A 15,232-nucleotide genomic window follows, 5' to 3' on the forward strand; every position below is an offset into this window, starting at 1 on the left:
TGTCCTTCCATTTATTGTTTTTTCTATTAATTCACTCAACAGATGAATAAGAACAATATTATTTCAATGTACATTGGAAAACATTTGTGTAGTCAATTTCTATGGACAGTGGTAAATAAATGGTAAACAAAAATAAAAATGATGATAATGCTTTGAATATGGGGTGCAAAAGTGTGAAGACATGATGCTAACTAATGCACAACAGCTCTGAGTGCACTATTTACTTGATAAAAAGCACATAAAGTACTTCAAAAACTTTGGCCATAATTTTCTCAGGAATGGCTGAGTATATACAGATAAGCTGTGATACATGTCCACTTATTTTGGTCCCTCTTCCACTGAGGGAAGTTTCTGGAAAATTTGGTTAAGGCACTTGCCATCTTTTTCTCATCAGTAAATTGTTTGCTCCATTCAACAGCTTCTATAATCCTGCCTCTCTTTCAGAGAGCACAGCAATACCATATATGAACCTTATCATGATATCCTGTCATTATGAATTATAATCACAATTGCGAAACTTTTATTTTATTTCCTACATTGCTTTTTTCAACAGCTGCTATAATCCTGCCTCTCTTTCAGAGAGCACAGCAATACCATATATGAACCTTATCATGATATCCTGTCATTATGAATTATAATCACACTTGCGAAACTTTTATTTTATTTCCTACATTGCTTTTTTGATATAAGTCTGAGTACTTCACTCTTTGTCTTCAATACTTATTGTTCCCTCTTGATTTTTGTATATTGTCCATCTTTCCCTGTAGTGTATACCTACTGTGTGAGGATTTCAAACATCATGCACTGTTTTACATTGTTGGACATTTTTTTAGGTCAACAAATCCTATGAAGGCATCTTGATTATCAAGTGTAATGTCAAAACTGCCTTTTTAAGTACATTTGCCTTTCCTAAAGCCAGATTGAGCATCATCTACAGATTCTTTATTCTCTTTTCCATTCTTTTGTATATTATTCTGGTCAGCAACATGAATGCATTAGCTGTCCAGCTAATTGTGTGATAGTTCTTGCATTTATCTTCTGTTTCTATAATTTGGATTGTGTTGATGACACTCATTTACTGGTATAATCATTTAGCTGCCACTTCCCTCACTGATTCTACAACTATGAATTATGTATTCCCTCTGCCTTATTTTACCACAAGTATTCCAAAGCTGTGTTAAACTTTGACCCTACACCTTCCAAAGAGACATCCATTTCATCCTCACTCAAGGCAATAAGCAGTTCCCTTTTGCTTTCTAATGCTGTTGATATTACTCTATATTTATCTGTCCATATATCTTTATCCCATTTCCATTTCACTTAACTGGTCCCTACTATATCTAGATTCAGTCTTTGCATTCCCCATTTCAGATTTTCTAGCTTTCATACTACATTCAGACTTTTGATACTCCACATTTTCTCCCAAATACTGTTACCAGTTCATTAATGTTTGAATCTTTTTGTCTTGGTCTTTTCTGACTTGGCAGACCTTCTCAGAATTCAAATGGTGGACTAAGCTGGAAACTTTTGCCATTGGAGATAAGAAGGGCTTATTTCAATAGTGGTACAAGTCCATTACCTCCACTTTTCTGTCTATAACACTTCTGAAATTGATGAGCCAAACAAACAGAAAGAAAAGTTCATCTCTAGCAAGAAGCCATATGCTTGAATATTTCTGGTATCTCAACTGCAGATTTTTCAGTGCTCATTTAACTTTAGGACTCTGTATCTCAATATGAACAAAAATAGACTTGCACCACTATTGAAATAAGCCCTTCATATTTTCATGACATTTTTATGATTACTGGTCACATTGCATCTGAATATGTATTATGTGTCTTTAGTGTAGTAGTTTCCATTTCCTTCTGCATCCTACTGCTTTTGATCATTGCAATTGCAGAGGCAAGATGGTGCCCAAAATCTCTGTTATTTCCTCCATCTTCTTTTTTAACAAGGGTGCTGGCAGAAAGAGGGTGGCTCTGAAAGTCAATAGAGTAACAATTCATTAAGGAAGAAATCAAAATGATATCATTTTAGATATCATAAAAAACCCATGTAATTATTGATAAACAGTAGCTTAATAGCTATTTAATATTATTTTACTAAATTAAGTACAATCAGGCTGTTTTTCCAGTAATTATGTTAGTTGTCTTAATAAAGACTTGTTTTACAGACTTGCAAACATATTTCTCTTTCAGTGCAAAATCATTACGCACACCATCGAACATGTTTGTAGTCAATTTGGCAATCTGTGATTTTCTAATGATGCTGAAAACACCTATCTTCATCTACAATTCATTCAACACTGGATATGCTTTAGGACATCTTGGATGTCAAGTGTTTGCATTTATAGGATCAATATCTGGGATTGGAGCTGCTACAACTAATGCAGCTATAGCATATGACAGATACAGGTAAGAAATATTTTTAAAATGTATTAATTGGAGTTGAGATATACAGAAAACAAGAAGCTTTGATAATTATGTTTCAAAAATATTTGTCTGATATAAAGCATTAAAATAAGTTTAAATAATTATGATATGGGGCTACACCAAAAACAGCTAAAACCTTGTTTTAGATTAAAGCTTATCAATTCTGAAATGCAGTAACATATATTTTATGTCATTCCTTGCAAAAACAGTATTTTGGTTTCTTGGGAGAGGACAGAGTTTTTTTATACATTATGAACTGTTTCAGTAATACAAATCACAAAAATGGGATAAAATGTAAAGAAGATTAGGCGTGAACACTCATCAACAAAATAGTCTTTAAGATATGGAGCATGACTTCAGACTGGACAAGACCGTATCGTGATATGGGTCATGGGCTTTTCACAGGAATCATGCTGGTGTTGAAATTAAGTAATTTAGAGAAGCCATAGAAAATCTAAATCTCCTTCTGAAAATGAGTCATCTGTCTTAACCACTGCACCACTGTAGTCTGGTGATATTATTGTGTGGCATACGAGAAAAAGCCAAAGTGTGATTGTCTGATGAGCCATTGGATCCAACATTAAATTTTGACTTATAAATATTGAGAGCAATATGAATGACAACAACTTCATCAAGAAACTTTTAGAGCCTAATCTATTACCCCTAGGTAGGTGACTCCACCTGCATGTTTCAGCAGAATGATGTCTGGCCACAAGTGGTGAGATTTATGCAAATCTCCTTCAAAACATGTCAGGAACAGCTATTTCCATGGGCCTGCATGTTCACCTGACATAATATCATATACTGTTTTTAATTCCTAATAATTTGTGTCTTATATCATAGGTGGTTTACAATATTCATAAGTAGGATTAATGTCACAATAATAAATTTTATGGCCAGACCAATATTAAGCTAACCCATATCATGAGGGACCATCTCACTTTATGTATACGCTAAACATGATATACGCCATGTAAAACACTAATGTCAGAGATACACCAAATTTACATTATTAATGTGTGTCATCTAAACATCAAAAAGAGTATATACTACAAAATTAATAATTTTAGAAATAATTTATTCAGCAAGGTGAGTTTTGGAGCACAAAAGCAATACTACATCAATGAGTAGAAAGAAATGTTAGAGGTAATTCTGAAATATTTATCTTACGTATCAAGACGTGTTGTTCCACTGCCTCACTCAATAACAGGACACTTTTTTTATACCATTTGTGCTTTAAAGAATGATGTTCAACATCACAATAGGCACTAAAGACAAGACAAGACCAGCAACAAGACCTCATTACCTCTGCCACTCATATATTTACATTTTCTTAATATGCAGTTCATAATCTTTCATTGTTAGAAATTCATCATAATTAGTTTCATTGTTTTAAATAATTTTTGCATAATTCCTCTTATTACATTTTCTTAGCCTGGTTCTTTCACCTTAGAACATGTTTTCTCTCACAAAATAGTCTTGATATATTCAAATTTATACATTTTTTTCAATTACTAATTTCATAATGAATTAAAAACATTCTCTGGATTGGTGTTTACAGTTATTATTATTATTATTATTATTATTATTATTGTTCATGGGTTCAAATACTGACAAGGTACTACAGATAATATTAAAACACCACAAACTTATTCATCCACAGTACTGTAAGGTGCTGTTAATCAATAGTTGTAAGAATGGATCACAAAACTATGACAAAAGGTACAGAGGATGCAACGGGAAAGGTTACATAAGGAATCGTGCGACATACGCAAGTCAGTGCAAGTACACTATAAAGTGTAAAGAAGGTTCTCCTACTATAAAATAAAAAGAATTATTAAAATAAAAAATAGTAAACCTGATACATTTCAATATGTCTGGTGTACAACAAAATAAAAGATAAAACTTAGACATGGAGATGATCTGCCAGTCAGATCAAAACTAATCATCATTTAAAAAATAGAAAAGACAGTGATCAAGACTGTACTTCTTATGTGTTATACAACTGTATATCATGGCTTCCTGAAAGATGCCATCAATTGTGAAATACAAATATTGTTTTTGAGTTTATATGACTTACAGTGGGCTTCTCCACTTACCCACATGAATATTGTGGTTTTACGTAAAAGTCACAGTTTGAAATTTTAGTGAAATGTAAACAATGAAGAGTTCCACGCAGGTCGACTGAAACCAGCTGTCAACTTTGTTCTGTGGATAATGATGTTATGGGATGTGATGTCTTACATGCACAAACAGAAAGAGCACAGAAAACTGACAATATTCTTTTGCATATGTACATATATTTTTAATGCAGGTTGCAGTGACAGATCTGTAGGGTAGCCCGGGGACAGGGTAGATCAACTGAGTCTAGTGATATGGGATATCGCCTTCATCCTATGGCATAATGATGATGTCATGTGTGACGTCATAGGAGCACAGAGAAAAAGAGAACAGAACACTTACAATTTTTTTTTCTGTCTATATCTTTTTGGAGTGTAGGTTGGAATGACAATGATCTGTAGTCATACTTGTGTATTTTTAACAGTCGTTATTAATACTGCCAATTATAAAATAAAGTAAAAAATAATAAAAAATGTCACTTGTCTACAAAAATTATACTAAAATTTCAAAAAAGTGAGCAGATAAGCTATAGAAATACATTGTTACAACCTAACTGAGGTAGTTATATTTCAAGATGTGGTTACAAGTTTGGGTCCTGTTTTGGTGAATGGTAATTCAAATCTATTATGTTTCCAGTTTCTGAAGTGTTCCACTGGATGATTTCTAAAAGTATTGTGTTCTTAGTCCATTTCCATATTTCTTCAATTTAGCAGAGTTTTAATGATCCAAGCAATTGCTCTAGAGAAATCTGTGTTGTTAACAACTTGTAGCAGTCTCTGATAAGAAAAAAAACTGTTCATGTTTTGCTTTATATTAGCAGTCATAAGCCAGATAAAAGACTGATGATAATATCTGGGAACTGTACAATAATTAGTATTAACTTTCTAAACATTCACACAGTTCTTTTGTAATGATATGATATTTAAAAAATAAGAGAGGTGTAATTTTTTTACTGTAGGGTAATAGCAAGGCCATTTGATGGTAAACTAACAACTGGGACTGCTGTTCTGTTTGTACTACTCATCTGGGCTTACACCCTACCTTGGGCGATAGTGCCACTTCTTGAAATATGGAGCAGATTTGCACCAGGTAAACCATTCAATGCTTCCTGTGGTATAAATTACAGAGATTCATTTAGTACACTTGCCTCTTGTATCATATCACATTATACTTGTTTATATGTTGTTAAATACATACTTGTCTGTTTTCACATTTAAAATTGATCATTTTAATGAATTTGAACATAACATGTTTCTGTCCTTGTAAGGTTGTATTAAGAAGGATGCTGTGCCAGCAAAAAATATGAAACATATGTTTGGCCTTACCATCAGCTAGTACTCTACAGTAGAGAAGTGTATGTGTGTCCATTTATTCACTGTGAATATAGTTCATATTGCTTGCAGATGAGCATTGTTAACAAATGTTATGAGTATTCCTCCTAAAGGAAAAATTTAATAGTATATGCTCTGTTCACAATGGTTTCTCAGCTACATCAATTGGAAATGACCTGTGATGCAGGAATGATGCTTACAACAGATCGTAAATTATTGTGTTTTCCTTCCAATTACCCATCAAAACTTGTGGTCATACTGTCATCATCACTCTGAATTAAATGATGTTAGCAGCTATCTTACCAAGTATTTGTTTAGTATTCTCCCTTGACACATGCATAAGCATATTTTAATGAAAGCAAGCAATTACTCCCATGTTTAAATTATTTTTATTTAGACTTCCAGCATCAAATAATTCTGCAAAACATCACCATGACTAACTAAACACACAAATACATTTCATTGAGGTATAGTATAATAGGCTGAGAAATATGTAGAATACTGGTTGTGCATTTCTGTCCTTGTTGTCAGAAAGATTTTCTCCAAATACTTCAGCAACAGATTAATTCAGCTGTCCAGTATGGCACACACAGGTTTGAAATAGCTGTATCTGAGAAACCATGGAGACTATATCACATTGTATCGAAAGGAGAACACACTTGAGAAAATTTAAAACTACCAGGAACAAAATGGTTATTCGTGCTTAGCCCCAGGAGGCAAAATTCCAGTTCTTTTTTTTTTCTTTTTTTTTTATGAGAAAACTACTACTAATTTTCAGAAATGTTAGTTTCTTTGTCAGAGAGGAAAGAGAGATAGCCACAAAAAAGAAAAGTGTTACTATCACTTATGCAGCTATTACAATGAAATAAAATATTGTAATGGCGCTTGCTTGCTGCAGTTATGGTATTATTATTATTATAAGGTATGATGTTAATTTTCTTTTTGTTTATTAACTTCTTCATCACTATGGACAGGAAAGCTATATCATATGTTCTTTATTTACAGAGGGCTACCTTACTAGCTGCACATTTGATTACCTAACCAGCTCACCAAGCAATCAAATGTTTGTTCTAACAATCTTCGTGTTTTCATATGTAATTCCCATGAGCCTGATCATGTTTTTCTACTCTCAAATTGTTAGCCATGTTGTAAGCCATGAGAAATCTCTTCGAGAACAGGTATGTACATTGATAAGATAGCTTAGTAAACAAAAATATTTATTTATAATAGAGGGAAACATTCCACGTAGGAAAAATATATCTAAAAACAAAGATGTAGTGACTTACCAAATGAAAGTGCTGGCAGGTCGACAGGCACACAAACATTTTTTCCCCCTAAGGTAAGTCTTTCCGCTCCCGGGATTGGAATGACTCCTTACCCTCTCCCTTAAAACCCACATCCTTTCGTCTTTCCCTCTCCTTCCCTCTTTCCTGATGAGGCAACAGTTTGTTGCGAAAGCTTGAATTTTGTGTGTATGTTTGTGTTTGTTTGTGTGCCTGTTGACCTGCCAGCACTTTCATTTGGTAAGTCACTACATCTTTGTTTTTAGATATAAAATATTTATTTAATATTAAATGATGATTAGATTGTTGTTCACAGCTCTCTAAGAGCACAGGAAGGGGAGTTTAATTTTCTGATTCCTTTCATTAAATTTTATTTATCTTCTTTATCTTAATTTTTATTATTTTACTATTTGTAGTTAGTTGTTGATGCTACTTTCTCAATTTCCTAATAATTTTCTAGCATACTGTTGCAATACAAAGTTATTTTCATAATTGTAAAATCTGATATTTCATGAGTAATTGATCGCGATTTTCATGGCTAGCAGTGTTCATTTCTATAAAAAGTGAGGTGCTTCTCTGGTTTAGTGCCCATTTTCTATGAGACATACTGGTTCATAACATAGTGTTCACAGTTGCAGCAAACACCATCCATGTTCATTCCATAAAATTTTGGGAGTATAGCTGCATAAACTTTATTTCTTCCTTTTATAATACTTCAGCCATATATCTTCTGGTCTTCAGAGTGAGCTGACAGAAGCTACAGTATGATATAGTACTTGTTAAGTTGTTTTAAACAACAGGAAACTTAAGCACCAGTGCAGCTAATAATGACACACTGATATTCCAGCAAGAATTAACCACATAACCACAGATTCAATTTATACATACTCTTTGCCGCTGATTGTAGTGTCTGGTGCTTATATTTTTAGTGGTTTAAAATGATGGTACAAGCACTGTAGTGTCCTATAGCTTCAGTTGGCTCACTGTGAAGATGGCTGAAAGTTATACCATTGAAATATTAGAAAAAGAAAAAATAAAGTCTATACAGCGTCACTCCAGAAATTTTATGGATGGTTGCTGTGAAGAGGTTCATCACAGAGGTTCATCACAGTAGTGGACATAACATTAGGAAGCAGTCTGTTTCACAGACAAATGTCATCAACTACAAGAACTTATTCTGCCATATTTCTCAATATAAAATTGTAACCTATTCCATAAACTGAACACACCAGGAAAACATTTGAAATAAATGTGAATCGAAAGACATAGTGATCAACTGTTGATTTGGTCATCAATTGTAAGTTTGTTTTCATGTTTCTCTCTGTTCCTGTCACTTGGTAGCTATTCACTTCATATCAGCACAACTGCTGCAACCTGTCATGATGATAATCTGCCTTCTACAGATTGTATCATGATTACTATCATAAACTGACATACTATGTTCAGTTGTGAGCTGAGCTGGTGGCTCTTCACTCACAGCCCCAGGCGATGCTGTCTTCAGTCACACAGCTTGGGACAGTTGCTAATGGGCATCGCTGTGAAGGCCCCATTTGAGGCTGACCCCTCACCTTTGCTTGAGGAAGATTGTTTCAAGGTGTGACAGGCAGAAAAAGTGTTTCCAGGGTACCGATTGTGAAACGTCCCTGGTTTGTCCGACAAACAGTTTTCAAATGTCATATGTGGCTGATAAAGATCCTGAGCCAGCTATTATCATTCTCCCTTTTAAGTGAAAGCCTCTCAGCATGCAAGGTCTGGGCATCATAGAGGGTTGTATTATTGGCATCTGGGAGCTCCAATGCCAGCCATGTGATGGAGCCCCTTGGGGGAAAGCTGACAAGGAGAGAACAAAATTCAGTATGCACTCTGTGTGAATACCTTGATAGGGCGGGTGGGGGTGGGGGAGTTATCCTAGATGTGGAACAGGGTCTTCTGTATGCCATAAGAGCACAGGGTACAACCAACTGCCACACGTGGCTCATATTGATACTAATGATGTGTGCCCCTTTGGATAAGAAGAGATTCTCTCTGGTTCCAGGTGGCTATTTGAAGTGATAAAAACAGCCTGTCTTGCCTGCAAGATGAAGGCAGAGTTCATCATTTGGAGCACTGTTGATAAGACCTGTAGCAGACTTTTGATACAGAGACAAGTGGAGGGTCTGAATAAAAGGCTCAGACAGTTCTGAGACTCTGCAGTCATGGGGGCTGTTTGGTGGGGACTGGGCAGCTATTTTTAGGTTAGATGGTCTTGGGAAAGTACAAGCATGAGTTCAGTCCCAAAGGATGCAGGTCAAACAGAGAACAAGGATAGTCTTAAGAAACATCAGGATTATAATTATAAACTGTGTTGGGAAAGAACTAGAGCTCCAGGTGCTAATAGAAAGCACTGAGTTAGTATGGACACAGGCTAGACTTGAAAACCAGAATAAATAAAAATTTGTTTCCTCCCCTCCCCCCTTGCCCCCCCCCCCCCTCTCATACAACTCAGATATTATGGTTGCTGCAGGATTAAAAAAAAAAAAAAAAAAAAAAAAAAAAAAAAAAAAAAAAAAAAAAAAAAAAAAAAAAAAAAAGAAACTTGAGTCTCAGTTCAAATAAGTACTCAATTCATACAATTTCAGCTGGTGGTGGCTTCAGTTTATCCACAATATGTTGGCAAAAATATATGTTCAAAGCTAGTCGCAGCCATAAAACAACAACTGAAATTGACCTAATTGCTTTCTCTGAAAATTATTTTGAGCAATTAGCTTAGGAACCTAACAAAAATGAAAATGATTGTGAATACTTGAGCTCTTAGTAACAAATAATCCAGAGCAAATACGGAGGATCATGATGGACACAGGGATTACTGACCAAAAAGTCACTGTAGAGAGACTGAATGCCATAACATCCAAACCCACCAAAAATAAATGCAAAATGTATCTGCTTATAAAAGCAGATAAAATTTGCTTGATGCCTTCCTAAGAGATAGCATCCATTCTGTCTGAATCAACTGCGTAAGTGTAGACTACATGTGGCTGAAATTCAAAGAAATAGTATCAACAGCAATAGAGAGATTTACACAAAATAAATTAATAAGATGCAGAAATGATTCCCCATGATCCACAAAACTGGTCAGAAGCCTGTTGTAGAAGCAATGAAAGAAGCATGCCAAATTTATAAGAATGCAAAATCACAGTTTCCACAGCAAAACTCTACCTCCGAATCTGGGAGAAAATCCAAGATTCTAGTCATACCACGTATGTAAAGTACACCAGCAGCTAGACACAATTGGAACCTTTAGTGCAATAAGAAGTTTCATGAAGGTTCGAAATTATTTGTAAAGTTTGTTGAAGTTCACTAAGTGCTCTCCTTATGAAAAAAACTGGACGAATATACTCTGGGTAATTTGCATGTCATGAATTATGCAGCTTCAAGAAATATACACAGTTTCTGAATTTCATAGTTAACTTATTGTGTTAAATCTTTTAACATCAGGTTACACCTCTTAATGTGTAGATTGTGACACCATTTTTAATTCATAAATTCGCTCATTAATTGCCTGAAATACTGGTAATCAAAGTTTTGTTGCCCCTGGAAGCTGTGAAACAGGCAACCTGCAACTGGGACTGGATGATTGTTTCAGCTATTAAGTAATGTAGGTATATTTGAAATGTAAACTTGTCGATTAAGTCCCCATGTGATTGGGCTCAAATTTATCCATGGTTCATCTTAACAAGAAATGCAATACTGCTTCAGCATGTTTCATCTTACAATTTACTGTAGCATCATATTCATTAGAGGAAGTTTTCCACATGATACCCATGCATTTGGATGTATGCACTTCATTACAAATTATCACATACCCCAATAAAACAGTCAGTAATGAAAATAAATAAGTTCATCTACTACACAGCACTTGCATCTATGGAAATAAATTTCAATTTAAGAGCAAGTTTACACATTATTCCTAAACAATATAAATGTGCTAATTAAAATACTTAATTTACCAACAATACGTCTGTCATGTACTTTACACATGTTACCAATGCATTTAAAAAGTCGTGTGTCATGAAGAAGTTGTTACGAAGGGAAAAATCAATTTAGTTTTACAATTTGCACCTGTCATACATTGTACGTTACTGGGTAAATACATCAAGGTTTTTGTGAAGCGTGATTCATGTGTTTGTGAGACACAGACATGTATGAACCATTTATGATTTGCTGGGTTATTATTTATAACAACAATCAATTATTGACAATATAATGTAATTGGATAGATACAAAAATCTACTCACCAAGCGGTGGCAGGAGAACACACACGCAAAAAAGTTTAATTTATGCAAGCTTGGAGCCAGTGGCTCCTTCTTCCAGCAGAAGAGTTGAAGGGGAAGGAAGAGGGGTGATGGTAGGTTTGAAACTGTAGGTGTTTAGGAAAAGGCCATCCTGTCCGGTAATCTTCACCTGGTCTAAGGTTCTGGGTGACTTCCTGTACTGTACCCATTTTTCTAAACCTCTTCTGTCCTTTTCCTTCTCTTTCAACTCTTCTGCCACATGAAGGAGCCACTGCCTCTGAAAGCTTGCGTAAGTTAATACTTTCTGTGTGTGTGTTCTCCTGCCACCATTTGGTGAGTTATCATTTCATGGTAAATGATGACTGTAATCATTTACCATGAAGAATTCCAACAGTTCTGTTTCAGCCATGTTTAAAGTCTTGAGCTATTATTCATCTCTACTTGCAACAATTATGATACCAACAGAGAAAAAGAGAAACACTAAAAAATGTGAAGAGCATCGGACCATCAGTCTAATTTCTCATGCAGCTAAAGTCTTGCTGAGTGTGTTGAATAGAAGGCTATATGGCAAGCTGGATAGAGGGATTGCAGAGGAACAGTTCAGGTTTAGAAGAGGAAAAGGAACAAGAAATGCTATTGGCCTGTTAAGAACTATAGGGGAAAGAGATATGGAAAAAGAGGTAGAGAAATCTTTGCTGTTTTTATAGATTTAGAAAAGGCTTTTGACAGAGTTCAGTGGAACAACCCGATAGACATTTTGAAGAGGAAAGGAATAGATTGGAAGGAGAGATGACTGATACAGAATCTATATTTACACCAGAAAGTAAGGATAAGGATTAGAAATGAAATGTCAGAAGGAAGCAGCATTGGATGAGGCATTAGACAAGGTTGTTGCCTTTCCCCACTGTTGTTTAGTGCATACCTTGAAGAGGTTATTGCGAAAGGCTTAGATGGGAAAAGAGGAATATGTAAGGGTGGAAAGAGAATAGAATGCATAAGATTTGCTGATGACATGGTATTAGTGGCAGAAAGTGAGCGGACAGTGAATAACATGCTGAAAGATTTGAATGAAGCTTGTGTGGAATATGGGATGCAAATAAACACAGCAAAAACAAAGAGTATGGTCATCAGTACAAGACGCAAACCATCCAATATTAAAATAGGACAATCTACCATTAGCCATGTAAGTGCATTTAAATATCTTGGAAGCACAGTAACTGAAGACTTGAGATATCACCAGGAGGTGAAAACTCGAATTGCCATAGTGAAGGAGGCATTCAACAGAAAGAGCATACTCTTATGTGGCAAATTAGATAAAGGTCTAAGGAAAAGGCTTGGCAAATGTTTTGCCTGGAGTGTGGCACTATATGGGGTAGAAACATGGACGCTGAGATGAGAGGATGAAAAGCATTTGAGATGTGTATGTGGAGGAGAATGGAGAGAATAAGCTGGATGGAAAGAGTGAGTAATGAAAGAGTATTGGAAAGGGTTGATGAGAGAAGATATCTGCTGAATGTTGTAAGAGAAAGGAAAAAGAACAAGTTGGGGCATTGAGAAGGGAGTGCTTGCTAGCAGATGCTTTGGAAGGATTGATTTGCGGGAGAAGACTGAGTGGAAGAAGGAGATACACAATGATAGATGACATAAATGGAAGAGGAAATTATGCAGACCTGAAGAGGATGACAGAAGACCAGACAGCCTGGAGAACTACCATGTGAACACCTGCCTTTTGGCAGAACACTGATGATGATGATGATGATGATGATGATGATGATGGGACTGTTGAATCAGAATTATTAACAAGAGGTCATTATGTGTGAGCCAAATTATTAAATAAATTATTGATACTATTATTTTTTTGTTCTCATCATTGTAGCCTTCAACCCAAAGGCTAGCTTGATGCAGCTCTTCATGCTAGTCTGCCCTGAGCAAGTGACATCATCTGTGCAAGAGTACCAAATACCCACATCCACTTGAACCAGCTTAGTGCAATCAAGTCTTGGTCTCCCTCTACAATCTCACTTTCCTACATCACCATGTTAATTGTTCTCTGATGCAACAGATTGTGTCCTACACCATGAGGTCCTTTTCTCTCCAGTTTCATTTATCATCTTTTCATTAGGTATTCAATTCACCTCCATTTATCTAATCTTCAGCATTTTTCTATAACACTACATTTCAAGAGCTATTCTCTTCTAGTGTCTACTGTTTGTCATACATATCTCATGCAAGGCTGTACTCCAGGAAAGCTTTTAGTAAGGACTTCCTAACACTTAAATCTGTATTTTATCTTGATATAATTCTCTTTCTTGGAACAAAACAATCAATGGAAACTCCAGGATAGAATAAAATCAATATGGAAAGGGTAGATTGCTACTCACTACAAGGAGGAGGCACTGAGTTGCAGACAGGCGTAATGCAACATTTAAGCTTTTGGGCAAAAAAGTCTTTCTTCAAAAACAGAAAAAAACACACACACACATTCACACATGCACAAGTCTCTCTCTCTCTCTCTCTCTCTCTCTCTCTCTCTCTCTCTCTCTCTCTCACACACACACACACACACACACACCTGGTTACTATTTCTGGCTGCTACCCCCCCCCCCTCCCCTCCCTAGTTGTCTGTCTTAGAACTGCTTCATTTGCTATTGGCGGTCTGCACTTAATATCCTCTTTATTTCTGCCACCATCAGCTACTTTTCTACCTGAATAGCAAAATTCATCTAGTACTTTTAGTATTTCATTTCCTAATCAAATTCACTAAGCATCATCTGATTTAATTTGACTACACTGCATGTGCGTTAATGTTCACCTTACTACCCCTTGTCAAGATACTATCCATTCTGTTCAACTGATCTTCCAAATCTTTTGCTGTCATTAGCGACCCATAAAGCACTTATTTCTTCTTCTTGAACTTTTAAGTTCTTCAAAATTCTTGTTTCTTCTCTCTGAGTTTTAAGTCCTTTAATGGTAGTGGCAGATGGTAATGCTCTAGTTCTGAGAGACTCCTCATCTGGTCTGTCCATTGTTAATCAGTCAAAATATTCCCGTTATTATATACATAAAAAACTGCATACACTGGGAAGAAATTTCTGTCATTTTTTAAGGGTAAATAGTTTGTTAAACAAACAGCTTGTTTTGCATGCTACTGATACATTTTCCGTATGCACACTGTGGCATCAAAATTGTTCCTTCAACAAGACAATGGTTGGTTTCTTCCCCATATCGTCCTCTTGTCGTTAGTGACCCATCTCTAATTACCATGATTCCATCAGGAAAGCTTGCCTATTGGTAATGCTGTTCTCTGGCTTGGCATATGTTAGCTGGTGTTCATACACAGTTGGAAATCAGTCTGACAACTGTCTAGTGATTTGAAGCTGCTGCAAATGGATTTTTCAGGCAGGATTCCAAGAACAAGTAGCAAATATATCTAAGGTATTTCCCTTCAGTGTTATTGTCTCCTCTCCAGGAAATATGGAATCTACTACCACTCAACTTGACTGTGAATGTTGAGTCAGTGGTAGATCTATGGCTGTGCACAGGACATGCAGAGACCAGGGAGAATTCACAAGTTTGCAATACTGTCTCCCACTGAATCTGAATCAGTGCAACACATGTCACCTGTTGAGAAGCCTGTTGTGTTCCATGTAATAATGAAGTAAGAGCAAAGGCATGGGTGAGGGTCTGTTCATCACCAGTGGTTCAAACATATGGAAAACAACAGAATCCCTTAGTGAAAAGGCAGCAAAAGGTAAGAAGAAGCACATTGTGCATTCAGTGTGTATGCCTACAGG

At 35.8% G+C, this 15,232-nt stretch overlaps 1 protein-coding gene across 1 annotated transcript in view; it reads left to right on the forward strand.

Moving 5' to 3' along the window:
• Window positions 1–15,232, forward strand: part of LOC126473293 (opsin, ultraviolet-sensitive) — a 77,468-nt gene that overhangs the window by 49,942 nt on the left and 12,294 nt on the right. Inside the window, exons 3-5 of the mRNA XM_050100258.1 lie at window positions 2,199–2,414; window positions 5,512–5,642; window positions 6,890–7,062. Coding sequence (XP_049956215.1) covers window positions 2,199–2,414; window positions 5,512–5,642; window positions 6,890–7,062 — 520 coding nt within the window. The remainder of the gene's footprint in view (window positions 1–2,198; window positions 2,415–5,511; window positions 5,643–6,889; window positions 7,063–15,232) is intronic.

The sequence above is a fragment of the Schistocerca serialis genome, chromosome 4, assembly GCF_023864345.2.
Source record: "Schistocerca serialis cubense isolate TAMUIC-IGC-003099 chromosome 4, iqSchSeri2.2, whole genome shotgun sequence".
In the NCBI taxonomy this organism is placed as follows: Eukaryota; Metazoa; Arthropoda; class Insecta; order Orthoptera; family Acrididae; genus Schistocerca; species Schistocerca serialis.